Here is an 18,911-nt window from a genome sequence, read left to right as displayed (position 1 = left end):
TTCCCTATGGAAGGGTGGCATAACAGGATCATTCTGCCATTCAGCTCTAGAACAGCTCATTCATTTCAACCAAATCCATCAGATCTCACAGTCACTACATTTTTAGAATGTTTCCAAGTGTGGAGATACAAGGAGAAAATAGCATTCTGTACTGATAGCCAGTAATCCAGATAAGGGAGAGACATAAGTTTCCAGGCATGAGACCAGCTTCAATTAGAGCTCATACCTTAGACACAGAGTAATTAATCACAGGCATAAATCCATAGGAAAGCAGACTTTGTTAGTTCTTGTGTTCATGGAACTGTGTTTTTAAATAGATGCCGAGTGTGAAGGTAAGAAGAAGTAGCAAACCCCCAGCATTCCTTTCAGATGAGTTATATAGAGACCCTGATTGGTTTGGGGGTTGTATTTTTTTCCTGGTTTATGTGAAATTTGCTGCAAAATCAAATATGCTGCTTGTGAGAATGGCATCCTGGTCTGCTGCAGTGAGTACAGTCAGACTGAAAGGCCATGTTTAAAGCTTTAAAAAATCATATACAACCCTTGGTTTGCCTCAAGCTCAGTTCAATTCAAAATGGGAGAGCATTAGACTCCTAGAACATGACCTCATTTGAGAATGTAAGCACTTTTTAAAGGAAGATTTTTGTCAAGAAAGACCTTATATGTGAGCACAGCTCTCTGAATTCTTCACTGTGTGAGACAAGCATGGCTCCTCTAGCACGAGACATTAAATATTGCCAAGCTGATCGAGGTTCCAGTTCTTTTATGTGAATCCCACTGCTAACACAAGCAAAAAAGTGACCAAACCCTTTGCAAATAATCACCATATTTTGTGTCATTTATATTAACTTCTTCAGGTGTTAAGCCATGAATCCAAAGTTCCGATGCATGCATTTAAACAACTCCAGGTTCTTTTTTGCTGTAGCTCTTGTCAGATCATGCTTGAAACAACTGACCTTTCTAGAAACACCCACTAGAAGGCACATTCAGCCTTTTCTATTGCACAGAACAAAAACTGCTTGCAGAACAGCTGACCACCTCAGGTTAATCACTCAAGCAAGAGTGAGGAGAGCAGGGTGACCAGCGTTGGTGTCTTTCTGGAAGGTCTGCTGGGCTGGAGGAGAATGGCTGTACCAGAGGCTCAAGCTTTGAGCTGGAGAGGGAGAATTGTCCAGGACTGTCCTGGTGCTGCAGGGATGCCCAGAGGTCATAGACTTTTGGCCAACAGGGATCAAGTCTGCAAAGCCTAATCTTGACTCAAGCTATGGGGACACTTTGGTGGTACTGCTAGTTAAACTACCCCTTTATATTCTGTATTAGAATAATGATTCCAGAACCATCCCTTCTGCACCAGCTACCTTTGTATGCCTGTCCTGTGTCAATTCCTTGGAGATAATCCCCAGCAGATGGCAGGGGTCGGTCCTGGTGCAACACTCCTGGCCGTCCCTGGTTGACTTCAGCAGACAAAAGAATCCTGAACATCTCAGAGTTACTCCTCCACTTAAGCCACAGTGTGTGGTGGGAAGGAAGGGATCTTGGGGAGGTGTTTGGTCCACTCCTCCCCCTCAGTGCTGACACTGGTCCTGCACTTACACTTGGTGCAGCAGATGGACCATGGGGGTCGGGGTGTCACTCCTCAGCTCCGGCAGCATGTCAAAAAGGATTCATTAGTGCTTCTCATGGCAGTGCTCGCTGCCCTTCTGTGCTCCATGACCTCCAGCAGTGAGGTCAGAGCACAGCTGTGGCTGGGGAACTGGGGACACCATGCTGCAGGAGAGAGGTGGCCTGGAGAGACGATGTCCCTGTCCTCAGCGAGGGACACCTCACCCGCGGGGGTCACCTTGGCTTTCTGTCCCTCTGCCCTTCGCCCCCATTGCACACTCCTACCCCAAGTGCCCATGAGGAGACACAAGAGTTAAAATCTGTTGGACCTGAGGGTTTAAAAGAAAAAATCTCCTTTGCTGAATTATCACAAAAACCAGCTGATCTTTCCTCGAAGTTGTGGTGTATCTCCACCAGAAAACTGAAAATGTTTCTGTAGTATTTATGAGACCAACATGGAAGCTTGTGCGTGAGCTTGGTCTGTACTTGCTGTCTATGTAGGAACCCGTCTGTGCAAATGTCCTTGAGTTTTGTTTGGTTTTAATGTCCTAGAGATTGGCTCTTCCGGAGATGGGTTTAGATCAAGCAGCTTTTAGGGGATACATCAGGTAACCAACCCATGGCAGGGTTCGACAAAGGATCAAAATCGATCTTTACAAATACTTCCATGTCAGATTTTGAAATCTGGTTTGTACAAACACTCGTGCCAATGTAACTTGATTACGCAAATGCCCGTGAAAAGCAAATATGAGGTTCGAGCACGGCTAAAACCACCACGTCTTTGAAGAAAAAAAAAAAATCAAGTGAATATTCATGGGAGAATTGTGCAATGTTTGACGTAGCTCTAGGGCTGGTCGGAGACGTGTGCGCCTGGTGTCCCAACAGGCCTGGCACCGGGGCGTTGTAGGAACGCCGCTCTGTAGAGGCCCTAGGCGTGCCTTTTACTGAAATTTGGTACTTTTGGTCACAGACGGACTGCGAGTTTATACAAAAAAAAAGGGGGGGGCAGGAGCAGGGGTGGTTGTAGGGTTGGGTGCGAGCTGGCCGGTGGCTCCGCGGTGGTTTCACGGCAGCAGCGGCGGGCGGAGCAGCGCCGTGCGGAGCGGAGCCGAGCCCGGCGCGGCCGCTCCGCCATCCCCGGCAGCACGGGCGGGGCCGCCCCCGGAGCGCCGCGCCGGGAACGCGGGACTCGGCGGCGCCCGCGCCCCCATTGGCTGAGCCCGCCTAGCGGCCCCGCCCCCCGGCTCTCCCGGCTCGCTCATTGGGCGGTGCGGCGGGACCAGCCGTAGCCCCGCCCTCCCGGCTCGTCGGCCAGTCAGAAAATGGTTGCCGGGCAGGTTGAAAGGGCCGCCGGCCAATGGGAGGGCGGGCAGCTGGCGCGCGCGGCGCACGCAGCGCCCCCCCGCGGGAGCCGCGGGCGGAGGGAAGGGCGGAGCGGAGGCTGCCGGGGCCCGGCGGGGGTGGCGCTGCCTCCGCCTCCTCCCGGCCCGAGTCCCAGCCCCGCCGAAGGGAGGGAGCGCGGCCGGCCGCGAACGAACGGGGCTTCCTCTGCTCCCAGGTGGGGCGCCGGGCGGGAGGCGGCGGGAGGGCGCGGGGCTGGCAGCCGCGGGCAGGGGGAGGGTGGCGGCGGTCGCGGGGTGACGGCGGGGCACGGCGGGAGGCCGAGGCGGGGGCGGCGGGAGCCCCGACGGGGCGGGGGGGCCCTGCCGTTGAGGGGCGGAGGGGCAGCCGGCGGTGCGGTGGGAGAGGAGGGGACAGCGGGGACAGGTGGAGCGGACGGCGGGCCCCGGGGCGGTGCGGGGTGGACAGACGGCGGCCCCGGCGAGCCGGGCTGGGGCCAGGGACAGAGCGGCGCCGGGGTGCGGGTGCGGCGGCCCCGGGGAGCCGGGCTGGGCGCGGGGGGAGCGGCCGGAGCGCGGCCGGCGGTGGAAGTTGTTCGCGCAGTTATAATTAGCCCGGCTGGGGTCTGAGCGAGCCGGGCGGAGGGAGGAAGGGGGAGGAGTGTAACTTTTCGCAGCTCGGGAAGCCCAAGGTTGTCTCTGGTTACCGCTGCCCACGGCCGCGGCGGGGGCGGGACGGCCGCAGGAAGCACCGACGCGCCTTCCACAAAGGCCAAATGGTGGCAGGAGCCGCGGGAGCGGCTGCGGGAGGGCGACACGAAAGGGCTCTCCCTGAATCCCGGCCGCTCCATCCTGGCTCTCCTCATCGCTGCCGCTCGGTACTTGAGACTTATGTATAAGCTGCAGTTGCGTTTTTAAAAGCAGGTTTTGCTGGGCTTAATAAACGTGTGTTATTCTGGGCTACGAGCAGGTGGATGGGACTGGAGGAGCATAAAGATCGGTCTCTATGCATATTGCAGATTAAGCTCGCAAATAGGTGCAGTTAATAATTTCTGCCCTAGTTAGGCCTGGAATTTTTCGAACTGTGTTGGAATGCTCGTTTCTAAAAGCATAGGTGGGAGCCTTATGCAGTAGTTTTCCACTTTATTTTTGATGTGGCTAAAATTCCATAGCTCGGGCAGTTAACTGCAATGTGGGAAATGCCATTAACATTTAAATGATGCTGTAATTTCAAAATTCTAAAGTGACCCCTAAACACGTACTAGGAAAGGAAGACAGAAAGTAATCCACTAGAGATATAATTCATAGTGATTTGCAGCTACTGTGCCTTCTATAGTTGCTTTTTTTTTCCTAACATTGTAAAAATTACACCTAATAACCTTACTTTTGTACTTCTTCCTGACACTTAACCCAGTATGCTCAGAAATCATACAGGGGAAAAGTCAAAACCTCCACAGTTACTTCTGCAGGAATCCTTTGAGGTGTCTAATAAAGAAATTAAATTTGAAAACTTCTTGACTTCATCTCCTTCTAGCAAAATATTGGACTTCTAAACCACAAGTAACAGTACTATTTTTTTTCATCCAGTGCTTCTAATTCTGTTGGGTTTGGGGTTTTTCAACTAAGGTGCTGAAATCTAAAATTTTTCAACGTTTTACTATGCTTGTTAGCTTTGTGAAGTTGTTTTAGCATTAAAGAATCCTAAAACTCTAAAACGTGTGTTTTTATATTCAGTGTATAGAAAATGCAGTGACTGCACACCTCTCCCTGTGACCTAACAAGTACTCTTTAATGAGCCTCAATAGTGACCACCTGAAGTCCTGCTGTTTCAGAGCAAATAGGTTATGAATCTTCATTTGTCTCTTTATTTGGGGCTTTTTTTATTTTCTAATTATTTACAGATAGCATGGATATCATTATACTGGGAAATAAATCAGCTTCTAGGAGGAGGAGGGAGATGTTAATGTGTTTGTTGCTGTGGGTTAGATTTGGCTTGCTGAGGTCACGGGCATTTTACTGCTGTTTTACTGCATTTTTACAGTTCCGAGGTTCTGTAAGCGGAGGAGCCCTTTGCTAGCATCAGGCTATGAGTTGCTATGTAAGATGAACTGTAGGCGTTTACTTGCCCGTCTGTCTGAATGTAAGACTGCCTTTCACTACGTATTATTTTAAGATTTGTGCAATAATGTGTGAACCCTTGGTTTTTGCTCGTGAGGGGCTGTGTTTGTGCAGCCAGTGCTGATCCTTGCTCCTGCGGTGCATTTGTGGGTTTGCCGTAGCTGGGTCAGGTGTCTGCGTGTGTGATGTGCACAAACTGGCACGTCACATCCAGTCCTGCCTGCGGGCTCTTAGCCCCTGCAAGGGCTTTCATCCTTGCAATTCATAACTGTTGGGTTCTCCAGGTGGAGGTGAGACCCCAAGAGCATGGATCGTGCGATTCCCTCCACATTTCCCAGCCTAGCCCATAGTTCACTGTCACTTGAGCCTTTTCACGTTTCCCAGTTACCAATGCCTTGAGCTAATCCATGATTTAATCCATGTGGTCTCTGGCCATACTGCAGATGTTGCTGTATCAGGGGTTTGATGGAACTGGTGCCACACTGAACATTAGACACAATCATAGGACACCTTCTCAACTGCCTTCTCATACTGGTTTTATGTATGCTGAAAAAGAGGAAAGTTGGAGAATTAAATAAAAATCTAACTGGTTTTGCAGCCTGTAAGCATTAGGGGATAATTGTGAAATGTATTCTCTCTCCTGATTGTGTAATTTTTGAGATAATTGCAATTGTAAATTGGTGTTCAATAACCTTAGGAAGTAGCAGTGCCAAGTCCTTATCCTAAAGCCTAATGCTCAGAGGATCAGCATTCTGCAATACTCATTTACAAAAGATAATTTCCACATTTTATGTGTCCACAGGTAAAGCAGTTAGGTCCTCTTATTTTGGTGTATTTGTGAATTTTAGGGGGTTTAACCCACATTTATCTGCTTTTCTAGAATTTACCACAAATAATTTAAAAAGTTGTATTGAATTGTGTGCTTAATGCTTCTGGTTAAAAAAAAAAATAAAAACCACCACATAGTAATTAAATACTCTGATTTTGTTTTGTTTTTCCTCTTAAGTCGCATCATCCTACCTCAGTGGATGGCTTGGCCTCTGGGATAGCTCAAGACTCTTGGATGACCACGCTTTATGCAAAATCCAGAATCTTCCTGCCTGGACTCCTTTCTGTTTTCTAAGGGTAACGACTTCTATGTTTTTATGAAATTGTATCTCATGTGCATAGGATGTGTTCTGATAATGGCCTGCAGATGTTATTTGTGGATTAGAATGGTAAACTGAAATATGTCTTTTTAAAATGGGATATATAATATAAAGTGAGGTAAAAACTTTGGTTTGAGTGTTCTGAATTTCCGTTACTATTTTTTTCCTTGATAAGGGGGAATTATCACAATTCAGAAAAACATATTACTTTAAGATCACATTTGTATTGGAAATTGGTTAACTAAGACTTCAATCTTTCAGTAAGATCCACTGTTCAGCTGCTAAAATTGAGTGTTGCAGTTCTGTCTTGTGAGAAGGTGGCACTTTGGATACTGAAGTAAAGTTGTGTACTACAGGAGAAAATTCAATGAAAATTCATGATTTCTGATTTGGTCACAGAAAGAATAGATGCACAGTCCTCTATCAGGAAAAAAGCTCTTTTGTTGTTTGCTTTCACTGTTAATGGTCCAATTTTTTCTGTTAAAAGTATGGGCATGCCAATTTTTAATATTGAATAAGCTGTAACTTCCTTTATTAGTAGATCTTTTAGATCCCTGTAACCCTAAAACATGTGTCAGTGTTAGGTAGGGGAATGCATCTAGTGTCTCTGTTGGAAGCAAATGTGGGATTGAGCACTGTTAGTTGACTAGAACAAGCTGTGAAGAGGTCTGCCATTGCATTTGCAGCTCTAATGATCATTTGCCTCTCCAGTGAGATGCTTTGGTGGAACCGTGGTGGTTTGGTTCTTCTTGTTTCCTTTATGAGTCTTAGGTTCTCAGTTAATTATAGTTTAGCTTTACTATGGGTGTTTCTAGGTTTAGTAACTCTTGATTATGTATTAGCTTCTGCCAACTACTATTGATTCTTTGTTTAAATTACTCCAGGCCCTTCTTCCACTAAAAAAAAATAAATCCACCCAGAATCTGTGAAAAAACCTTACTAAACACACTCCCATTGAAGATATAGACATGAGATTTATTAATAAATGTGGAACAAGATACACAAGTGACAGGCAAGAGTGTTAGTGGTTTAGTTTGGGGTTTTTCATGGGTGGAAGTTTCTCTCTACTGAGCACTGGAACCCACTTGCTTTAGCTGTGGAAGGTACAGATCCTAACAGAGTTCCTTCTCCAGAGTGAAATGGCATGCTCTGAAACTCAGCTGCCATAGTTTGTAAAGCAAAGCCCTTATCAGTGCTTTGTGAAATGAAATGGGAGTAAGGAACTTAGAAAGATGTCCTTAAGTGCAGGAATTTTCCAGATCCCAGTAGACATAACATAAACAGGTTGTTTTGGGGGGTTTCAGAATAACTCTTAAATCAAAGTAAAACTTCTTTCCAAGTGCTTCCTAAACATCATTTCAGCTCCTAAAATATTTGTGTATGATACAGGTTTATTTTCTACTTCCACACATAGTCAATGACAGTGGGAACATTATTAATTCCAGAATAGTTCTGTACTAAACCCAGTCTTCCTCTCTTTCCTTTCCTGTACCTAATGAATGCTATTCAGGCTAGTCTGACTTTCAGAATGTGGGGAAGTCCTTAGGTGTGGGGTTTTTTCTGTTTTGTTTGCAGAGTTGTTGTGTGTGTGTTTGTTTTTGGGTTTGTTTGTTGTTTTTGTTGGGGTTTCTTGAGTCTGAACAGTAGCATATCTTGGTTCTGTGTTCCACTTGCTTTGTACCAGACTGTGGGTGTGTTACAGGTCAGGATTTGTTGACCAAAAAGTTGACATTAAGTCTTCTTTCTTTGAGCAGCCATTTTCTGGTAATTTCTGACTCCTGTGAAGTTGTTGCATAGGAGTTTAGGTATGGGAGTGAGCTGGCAGGACTGCACTCCTCCCTGTGTGCACACTTTTAGTCACTTGTGCCTTCTCCAGCAGTTACTCATCTTGGCTAAACTGGGCCAGGGCTGAGGGGGGTGGGGAGGCAATGGACTTAAACACACTTCTGTGTGTTTGGAAGTATCTTCAGGTCTAAACTTTTTTCATTTAATGTTTCCTAAGGTATTTAGTCCTTCCCTCACTTGCTCAGGGTAACAGGCAAGATGTAGTGTGGGGATCTCCAGCACTTGCTGGGGACCCTAGATCAGAGATGTTCTGTGTGCTCTGACAGCTTACACTGTTATGTAAGGCATGTCCAAGTGATCAGCACTAAGCCTGGATGGGAGGAAGGGATTTGTGCTGTGTCTGTTAACTGCACCTTCAGCCTTTCCATTTCCTTGTGCACTTTCTTCCATGTGAAATATCAATAGCCAGTCCAGCACTTAATTAAAACTGCTTGTGAAGTTGTGTTGCCTAAAAATGTGTGTCAGGTAGGGGAAGGATTATCTTTAAAAACAGTGTACAGCATACATCAAATAATTCTGGGGAGCAGCCGTAGCTGCTGGGGTGTTTGTTTTCCTTTGCACTTCTGCAGATGGATGTGTGCTTGTGAGATGTGTCCATGAAGAGAGGGGAGGGCAGAACACCAGGTTATCAGCCAGCCTTGGTCAGTCACTAACACAAATCTACAGCCCAGAGAGTCTGTCTGTCTTTACTCTTACATGGTTTCTATAGTTACGAGACAAAGGAGACTTTGAAAGGGAATTGCCCAAATTACAATAGCAAGGATTTGATTTTAATACCTAAGTTGCATTACTGCAAACTGGACAGGCAGCTTTCACTCATGAGGTGCTTACACACCTGTAAAGCTGGTATTTTTGTCCTGTAAGAAAAAGCAGTATTTCCCTTTGAGGCTGTCTTGGGCTGAAAAATACACCACTGTGGCTGTACAGAAAGGATCAAGCAAGTTTGAAGTTAATAATACTCTAAAAAGAAAAACCAAAAGGTGCCACTATGAATTCAGTTATCTTTACCTGGATAGGAAATGCCAGGTACTTTATTGATGATCTTGCTATGTACACGTATTTAGTGGTAAATAAATAACTGTTGTGTAGTTTAATACAGTGCATGAGAAGTTTGTGTTCATACAATACTAACTGTGGCAGTCATGTTTCATGCACTCATTATTTTTAAGCTCTTCCCTACTGAAAATTAAAGCTCTGCGAGGTCCTGACTTCTAAACATTGTTTAACTTTTGTCTTTAGTTCTCGCTCGTATTCCAAAAAAGTTTTTAAGTGGTAGTTTGCCCAGATAGAAGTAATTGAGGGTTTTCACATGTTGCATTATTCCTTGAGAGTGTTCCCAGCTGTACTTCCCAGCCATGTGTCAGTGGCAGCTGCACTGTCAGGCCGTGTGACAGATGGAGCTGAAATGGTGGCATGGGCCCTGTATTGTCCACAACACGTTGCAATGTGAATTTTTCTCGGTAGCCTGGAATGTTTCTTCTGAGTAGCTGCGCCCTGACCAGGCCTGTTTGTTTGGTATTGTGTGGATTTGCCAACCAGGGACGTGCTTCTTCCCTCCCAAGTTTTTTCAAACCCTGGTATGGTGTAGGGTTACAGTGCTTGGATGCTTCTTCCCATCTTAGCAGGGAGGAGTTGCAATGAAATGTCCTCCATGGAGGACTGGAAGGAACTGAGGAACATGCTGTCAGGGCAGAATTTCTGTGTAGACTCCATTGTAGTTCAGTGATGTGAATAGAGAGTTTGGTACTCCCAAATACTGAGTTCACTTTGCTTCCTTTTCTCTATATCTGAAAAATTATTTTCATTAAAAAAGCATTCTGCCATAAGCAGCCTGTGGCTCAGTTTGCATTGCTGTAATGGGAGAGGATGAGAAGATGCCAGGAAAAAAGTTGAGATGTGTTGCTCCTCATTGTTTCTGTGTTTTTCATGACAAAAGATTTTAAAATAGATCATCTGAACAGAAAAAAATTTTTTGTTGTGGAACTTTTTCAAGTTCAAGAAAAGGGTGACTTAAGTTTGCTGCTTTTATAATTGAACAGCTATGTGAAGACCTTACATTTGAAGTTGGCATAAACTTTTCATTTTTATTTCGTTTTTTTACTTACAAATCACAGAGTTATCAGATTGGCACATCCCAAAATCCTGTTAGTTGACCCAATTTTTTGAGATGCAAGTTGGTTCCTGGAATCAGGCTGGAGTGAGGAGAGTGCAGTTTTTGGAGCCTGTGCTTTAGCGTGCCCAGATTGTGCTGCTCTGAGCTGATGGAAGGGCTGACACTGCTCCTCCTCTGAGCAGGCAGCTGGGGTTTGTGTGTGCACGGCTGCTCCTTTGCCTTACTACCAAAAATTGAAGTGGGCTAAGCATTGCATAATTAAATAATGCCATCAGCATCTTCTGCTGCAAAGTAATGCTGTGAAAGAGAGCATCTGACTGTGAATTTTGGGTTTGGGATGAGGTGTCAATGGCAGTGCTACAGCAGAACAAGGTACTTAGGAAATACACAGTAGTGTGTTAAAGATCTGATCCCATCAGAAATTCTTGTGTTAGAAAGTAAAGCAAAGGGCCTGATAAAATGTAGATTAGCTCCTAACAAAGGGGCTTTGTGTCTTTTGTAGGTCAGCAGCTGAGTCTGTTTGACAAGAACTGAAATTTAATGTCTCCTGTAGCAACCATGACACTAGTCATTTTTAAATCCACTGTACTGTACCAATGGTACTCTGGTTTTTATTAGCCTTTTACAAATTTTTGTGTAACCTCTGAAGTCATCTAGCTCCTTGTGGGAGAGTAGGGGATCCTTCCTGTTAGGAAATAAATCAATGTTAGACAGAATTTCTAAAATGTAAGGTAGTACTATGTTTGTTTATTTTAAAAACACATCTTGGGAGTGGAGAGTATGTTAAGTAGAAACATTTTGAAGTTGGAGCAAATAGTGTTTCTTGCACTTCATTTTCATAGTCAAGTGCTGTCATGCTCAAGCATTGTTACATGTTGGTAAAATGCTCTGGGACAAATTTTATGAAGGAAATTTGAGGAATGAAAAGAGGGGTGTCTGCCTATATGAGCATGAAGTATTTAGTCTAACAAGACTACTGTTTGAATTGAAAAGTAAAACATGTCACATTAAGTTGTTTCTGTGAAATTATACATCCTTGCCTGTCATAGTCTGCTTGCTCTTGAAGCTTGCTTACAGAATTTAAGTACTAGCACATTTTTGAGATGTTAGGAATTAACATAATTTTTATAATTCAAAGAGATAAGAATAGTACGTCCTGTGTGTCTAACAAAGTATAAATGTGTATTTTTAAATATATTAAAAGCAGTAAATTATCAAAACCAAGCATTCTGAACGTGTGATATGTCAGAATTGATGTTTCCTGTGTGGTCATATCTTCATTCCCTTATGGGTGTAAATTTTGGTCTGTTTAATTAATTGAGAGAAAAGCAAACAAACCCCACTAGTGTGCAGTGTATGGGAGTGATGGTGCTCAGTGAGGAAAGAGCTGTTCTGATGCATAATTTTTGTTCTTACAGTGATGCTGTGAGGTAATGCTTGAGGTAGTACACAACATTTAAATGCTACTTGAAATGGAGAGCTCACAATTTTATTGTGAGTTTGATTTGCATAAATTCTTGTTTCCACTACAACAGTTGGTATATTCAGCTGCAGTTTACTTGACCCAAATAAATGTGATTTTCCATAGATTGTGTCAAAAATTAGCAGTTCCTACATTATTGTGAATAGTTTGAGGATCCTTGACACACACACTGCCTCCCCAGAATGCTTTTATATTTTGTGCCTGAACTTTGTATCCATATTTGTTCTGATTTTGTTTTAATGGAGCGCTCAGTACTGGCTGGGTGTGTTTGCTCTTAATGGGGTGCTGGAGTGGGAGAGTGATACATGATCAGTGTGGGATGATGACCCAGGTGAGCAGGTACACCACTTCAGACACCTTCTGGTTTTTAAAGAGATTCAGCTCGTGCTGTGGCACTTAAGCAGAAAACTTTGGAGAAAAACAGAGTTCCGTAGTTTAAAAGTTGCAGCAGTGGTAAGATTAAAAGTAATTAAAGGTTGCTGCTGTTTCAAGAGTGACTGTGTTAATGAACTGAAGATAGACCAGACTACTCCCTGCTAAGTAAAAAGGCAGTCCTAGGACAAGTTGAATTTTATCCAGATATGTCCTTAAAAGAACAAGAAGTGTCTGCTATTGAGAAGTCTGACACCTAAAATCCTGTAGCAGCTGTTTTCTCTCATGTGTCTTGCTGAAGAGGATGCAGTGCTTTCTTGCTTTCTGTTCCCCCAGAGGAGCAGAGTTCTCCAAAGCCTTGTCTGGGCAGATGGACATAGCCATGGAGCCCTGCAAATCTGGAGAAATCCTGAAAGTAAAAGCGGCTTTCTCCTGCTGCCTTCTCCTTGTCCCCAAAAGTCTAGCAACAGGCGAGCAGCTGGCAGCTGCAGCCATCAGCTGAGCTATTGCTGGCAGCATCCAGTGCTCACATGAAAAGGAAGTTGGGAGGCCTCAGCAGCATGCAGGGTCTGGATCATTGTGCACGAAGGATCTGCCCTTAATCTGCCACTGCTGTCTAATTTGTGATTGCTTAATTTTTTTTAATAGTTTGGGAACAAGGTGTCTGTGTTCATGGACACTTTAGGATGTGTGTAACTAAGATTTTACCAGTGTTTTCTGTGCAGAGTACACTCCTTTTCTGTGTTTATATGAGTGATTGCATAGGGCTTGTTGTCCCTAATAAAACTCTTTAGACTTGGGATTGCAAAAAAACCAAGCAGGTATTTGTTTAGCTCACTTATATTTTAGAACTGTGTGTACAGGTTTTTGTACCACATTGTTCTACACCTACTGTATTTCAGTGCAAGAGCACACAAAGCAGAATGAAAGCAACTAAATTCTATTTTTTTCCCTTCCCAAAATTGGTCACTTATAAAATGCTGTTTGATAGCTTCCTGCCTGATGTTCTTAGTGTGAAGTCAGTGGCAGGTTGTGAACCCATTGTCTCTCTGTGAGCTCAGTGGTCCAGCCAGATTTCCTCCCACATTTAACCAAACTACCAAGATGTGGAATGGATATAAGGATCCCATGGGAGGCCCTGCTGTTGGTCTTGCTGTAAAACAATTTTGGGTCACCAAAGAAAAAAAGGGAAGAATCAGCCCTACATAGAACTCTATGTATGTTCTCAGAGTCACTGAGCAAGACATTAGAATGCCTTAATGAGATCAAAATGGGTGTTGAAAACTAGCTTGAAATCTTACCTGCTGTACCCAAGAATGAATGTTAAAATGGAAATGATGAAATAGTCTGTAGTTTGATCCTTAATACAAGTATCTATTTTATTTCATGTGGACAGTCAGATATACTTAGAAGTATATAGCTTTATAAAAAAAGAGTTAGTATATTTCTTCCATGTTTTCTGCTTAGGAAAAACTTGCTATGAAACTCTATAGCTGGAAAGTGCATCTTTTCAATGGAAGTACTATTACCTCTTGATGTTCTGTGACATAAAAAGTCTAAGCTAACCAATACATTGTACACTAGAGGGTTTTCAGAATTGTCTGGTGGGCCTGCCCAAGGTTAATTCAGGATTCTTGTCTTGCAGGTTCATGTTGGGGAGAGGCCTAAAGCGCAAGCTGAGTGACTATGAGGAGAGCATGGCTGGTCTCTCGAGTGCCTTTGACTCCAGTCGAGGTCTGTCCTACCCCCTCAAGAGGCAGCTGGTGCTCAACATGTGCCTCACCAAGTTACAGACGTACAAAATGCTGGTGGAGCCCAACCTGCACCGCTCCGTGCTCATCGCCAACACCGTGCGCCAGATCCAGGAGGAGATGAGGCAGGAGAGCAGCCAGCAGCCAGTGAACATCTGCCCTGGCATTGCTGCTGCTGCTTCTCACAGCTACCCAGGGATGGAGGCACCTGGCATTTCCCTTCAGCTGCCTTCAGGTGTTGGTCAGCAGGAGCCCCACTGCTGTGAGCTGCGCTCTGGGGAGGATCCGATTGAGAGCAGCCTGCTGATCGTTTCAGATGATGACATGTCATCTGCTATCTCATCTATTCTGAAGGATTTAGACTTTGTAGAAGATATCAGCCCACCTACTTGTCTGGTTCCTACTGGAGATGACCAGCCAAAGTTCCCAGAAAATACTGGTTTGAAACTAGAAGATGACAGGCAGGATTTGAAGGGAGCTGAATGTGTGTTTGGTTCCTTTGAGATTTCAAATTCAACCAGTTACTTGAAGGATTTGGCAATAGATGACATTTTTGAAGATATTGACACTTCAATGTATGATTCAGACTTTTGCTGCCCTCCCCTGATGCCGCCCAGATCACCATCTCTTGCTACAGAAGAACCATTGAAAACCTTCCCATCTTGTAATTCTTCTTCAGCAAACAACATTCAGATATGCAGAACAGATCTGAGTGAGTTGGACCACATCATGGAAATTCTGGTTGGATCCTGATACTTGTTTTACCCAAAGATACTTTTAGACTGCCACTTGGATTTGGTTTCAGGATAAAAGCCACTGGAATAGTTGTAAAGAATTCTTTTAAAAGCAAACTAAATAATAATTTGTCCATAGTAGAATTTTCTAAATAATTCCAAAACTTACAAACCAAAAAAGTGGCAGATTTTAAAAAAGAAAAATTATTTATCAGAACTGTGCAATCATCATTTTCCTTCCAGGGTGTATGTGGAACAATGGGCACATACCCTCATCACCCCTCATGCCTCTTTCAATAAACTTTTTTATGTGCAATTTTTAATTTGACAGAAGAATTTACATGCAAAGCAAATTTCATATGAGGTGATCTTTTACAAAGCCTCCACTTTATTTTTAATATCAGAGTCTATGCCAAGCTGGCATCTGTCAAGTTGCAGAGTTAGATTGTGTGGATTGCAGACATGTTCTTAGAGATGGGTATATTTTAAAAATGAGACACGCTTTGCTTTCTTTTGGTCAGAAAAGCAGATCAAGACACTTACCAACAAAGTCTCTTGCATTTTCTAAAGCATTCAGAACTATTTATTTTTGTAAATTTTATAGTCTTTCTACATTTTACTACGTTATTTCATCATAGTTCAAATATAATGGACTTCTAGTTGGATGTGTTTAGCACTACCTCTGAGCTGAAATGCTTTAACTCTTTCCAGTGCTTCATCTGAGACTGCAAATCTTTTTGTTTCTGTTTCTTTCTGGGGGAAAGTACTTCTAACTCATTAAGTTGATCCTTTGACAGTGACCTAGCTGATTTGTGAAATCAAGGATATTCAATGTTTAAAAACTTTTAAGTATTTACAAATTAATTTATATGTAGATTGTGCAATTTAACATTTTTCTGTCAGTATTATGTGCTTAGATTTTGAATAATCTTGGCGTTCTTTAAATTAAAATTTACTATGTACAGGTAGCTTTTTATTCTCTTTTGGAAAACACTGTCCTTCAACCCTGCTTTCACTACAGATTTTAAGATGATTTTTATGTGCAATATTATTTAAAGAGATACACATTTTTATACCTGGCATTGTGGGAAGAAACGCTTCAAACTTAAAGCCTCTAGCACCTTTGGAGGATACTCAGCCAACATTTCTGCATCCTTTGAGAAGCCAAGCTGAGAGCACTGAGAACACATCACCCTGTGCTGGGTGGGGCAGGGGTGTTTTTATGCAGATACACAAACACCCTGCTCATCTGGAGGTGAGATTTGCACTGGTTTTCCATCAGGCAGTGTGGGTTCTGTGTTTCAGCCTGAACCGAGGTCTAGATCGATCCCTTCTGTCGTCTTCTGAGTTTCACACTTGCACATTGCTTTTTGGTTTGGATTTTGTTTTTATTTTTCCTTCTTTTTTTAATTATAAAACTTTTACTTTGTTCTTGAAAGCTGCAGCACCTGTCTTGGAAACTTGCAGTCGTAAAACCTTTGCTTTGGTTTGTTGTATTTTTTGGGGTTTTGTTGTTCTGCTGAGCCTTTTTATGAACGGAGTGTCAGCAGAGGGGAAAAATGTTGCCTGTGTGTTGCATCTCACAGAAGTTGAAATCCTGGCCCTGTTGAAGGGGCCAGGGTGTCACCTGGTATTTCTAGTCTTAACTGATGCTGTGGCACACCTACCTTGTGCAGAGATCTCCATTTTTTACTGTGACTCTCTTGGTTAACAGTTAGCTGCCGACATAATTTGGTATCCCAGGCCAATGGAGAATCATTTCCGGTCACATCCTTGCAACCATCTGGGTTGTTCAGCAGCTGAAGGGTATAAATGTATTTATATGCATATATTGTATTGATTCTAATATAAAACTTCTGATCTAAGGCATTTTGAATTGCTGGATAAAGGGATTTGTTTGAAGAGTGTATAACTAGTTCTTGAAGAGGTACAGCTTCAGAATGTACACAGATTGTGCATTGTGTATAGACTACTCTGGCTTTTCCTCAGCCTCTACTTTTGTATTAAAAATATGACTGAATAAATCCTTGAAATATTAAGGGCCTTCTGCACTGTGATGAAACAGAGATGCGGTTAAAAATGTCTTTAAATTCAGTGATGAGGGATAAAATAAAAAGACTGCATCTAATCTCTTTTTGCATTTGAAAATATGGAATGTTACTATGCAGTAAAGATATTTTGGTATGAAAATTGTATCATATAGCAAATAGTGAACACTTAATAAATCCACTTACCTTGCAGTCTCTACAGAAACGGAAGAGAAGACAACTTGCTTTTCAACATTTATGTACTAAAGTTTTTTGTATACTGCAGCAAAAGATTTAATTGTTGGTAGATCTTTTATCAACAATTCAAAATGCAACTTTTGTACAAGTCCTGGCTACAGAGCTCTGTTTCTAATTGGTTGCTTGTGTCACAGTGCCAAGACCATGAGCTGGTGTGTAATGCAGTTCGGTTATGTTTGGAATTATGTGCAAAGGGAAGTTTAATTTTTAAATATGCACAAATTAATTTTAAAATCCTTCCATGTAAAATGAAGTTAGAGGCTAGTTGTGGTGGACCTATTTATTGTATGTTTGGAAATAAAAGCCACAGTTTTGCATTTAAACCAGTTGTATTTTGGAGCCTTTGGTATGTGACTGTTTTAAAAACAAAGCATAAAAAAATCTATGGCACTCTGCCACCTTTTCTTTGGTCTTTCACTCACAAAGACAAGTAGCATTTTCCCAAGGCATTTGAATCTTTTTTCCTTCTCCATATTCCTCCTCTCCCCCATCCTTTGTCCCTAGAAATAATAAACACCTTACAAACCTGTACAGAAATAATTGCCCATCCCAGGCCCCCATAACAGGGGGATGAGGTTCCACATGAGGTTTCCACATACCCTGAAGGATGGATTCCTTTAGGGAAGCACCACAGCTTGAGCTGGGTGCCTCCAAAGAGGGACTGTGAACACTGAAATTCCTGGGCAGTTATGCCTATAACAGTAATAATTGAGACTATTAAGAAGGTTTGGGGTCTTCATGGTGTTTGCTCCTCCACTGCTCAGTGGTCATTGCCTTGCACAGCATCTCATCCTCCCAGTCTGGAATTTGGAATCTTCTACTAATGTTACACTCATTGACCACAATCCATAGATTTTTCTCTATTTCAGCTATCAATACCTAAGCTGCAGCTTTGCTTGGCTCTTAGGTTTTCCCTGAAAAGCACTACACCCTCACATCCCCAAAGCAGGGATGGCCCTCAGGGCGTTTTTCCAGCTGGTGGGGCAGGGGGATTCCTGTTGGGAACAGGTGACACAGGATTTTGGCACTGAGCTGCCCTCTGGGCTTTGTCTCCAGTGCCCTGTGAGGTGCTCCCAGCCCCTGCAGCTCTCGGTGTCCCTTCAGGGGTTGCTGTGCCTCAGAGCAAGTGTCACATACAGATGTCCTTGACACACATAGTGGTGGCTCTTCAGATCCGTGTGCTTGGCAGGCTGCACCAAAGCCCTGCCTCTCTGGGCTAGTGAAAGGCTGCTTGGAAAATCAAACCAGCAGCTTCAGGTTTAGAGTTTTCCATCCTCTTCCTATTGTAGACCCTTCTGCAATGAACCTCTAAGGTTTGAATTGAGGCAGAATCACCATTTCCCCTCATTTTTAAATGTTTAAATAGAGATGAACCTCTTCATGTGCCATTTTAAGAATTACATCAAGTTCCCTCCATTTTAAGGGAAAAACTTTCTATCATATAGATTGAGGCATAACTTTCACTGATGAGGCTGCCCTGGCTGCTGCTCACAGAATTCCCCTTCCCTTTGCCATGGACCAGAGTGTGCAAAGCCCAGGTCTAGAGGGAACTGCACAGAAATCCGGTGCTGTGACCACCGTGCCATCAGCTCCTGCAGTGACTCATTCCTGAGGAAGCTGCTGTGGATGCTGCAGCACAGAGCTGAGCCTGTGCCTGTGGCAGCAGAAAACACTGCCTTTCAAGGGTGTGCTGCAGCTCAGTGTTTTAAGAAAATATTTTTGAAGCTTTCAGTGGTGTAGGCTTTCGTACATTGATTTTAGCCACGCTGAAAGATCTGAACTTAAAAGCCTGCAGAGCAGCACAGCTCAGGACAGTGCTGCCTCAAACAGCTGGCTGGGCAGGGCTGGGTGCTGCCCAGGTGCTCTGTCCAGCTCTGTCATCTCTCTGCTGGAAGGGACACTTAAAAAACCCCCTAATTTTCCAGCACAAGCAACAGTAAAATACACAAAATTAAATAACCTATCCATTAGTTCTGTGAGGAAGATGAATTATAAATTAGCAGCAAAACTAATTTTGAGCTGCTCAAAATCAGCATTAGAAGCGAGGCATTCAAGCTCTGAAGTGTGTCTGTAGAAGTGTGTGTTAATAAAGTAGATGCTTGGGGAAGCTGGAGGATTTT

General features: G+C 43.5%; 1 protein-coding gene across 8 annotated transcripts; it reads left to right on the top strand.

The window, feature by feature from the left end:
* The first annotated feature begins 3,000 nt into the window (after nucleotides 1–3,000).
* On the top strand, nucleotides 3,001–17,114 carry LOC129121679 (SERTA domain-containing protein 2-like). Of its 8 annotated transcripts, none has more exons than XM_077180781.1 (5): nucleotides 3,004–3,160; nucleotides 4,677–4,783; nucleotides 4,984–5,082; nucleotides 6,067–6,185; nucleotides 13,667–17,114. In XM_077180781.1, the coding sequence occupies exon 5, from the start codon at nucleotides 13,671–13,673 to the stop codon at nucleotides 14,523–14,525; it is 855 nt and encodes a 284-aa protein (XP_077036896.1). In that variant the 5' UTR covers nucleotides 3,004–3,160; nucleotides 4,677–4,783; nucleotides 4,984–5,082; nucleotides 6,067–6,185; nucleotides 13,667–13,670; the 3' UTR covers nucleotides 14,526–17,114. The 8 variants fall into 8 exon arrangements, with proteins under 8 accessions (XP_054491067.1, XP_077036896.1, XP_054491068.1 ...); XM_077180780.1 differs by lacking the exon at nucleotides 3,004–3,160 and adding an exon at nucleotides 3,368–3,820; XM_054635093.2 differs by lacking the exon at nucleotides 4,677–4,783.
* Nucleotides 17,115–18,911: the final 1,797 nt, after the last annotated feature.

This window comes from Agelaius phoeniceus, chromosome 6 (genome assembly GCF_051311805.1).
Source record: "Agelaius phoeniceus isolate bAgePho1 chromosome 6, bAgePho1.hap1, whole genome shotgun sequence".
NCBI classification, from domain to species: domain Eukaryota; kingdom Metazoa; phylum Chordata; class Aves; order Passeriformes; family Icteridae; genus Agelaius; species Agelaius phoeniceus.
This window is presented reverse-complemented; position numbering and strand designations above follow the sequence as displayed.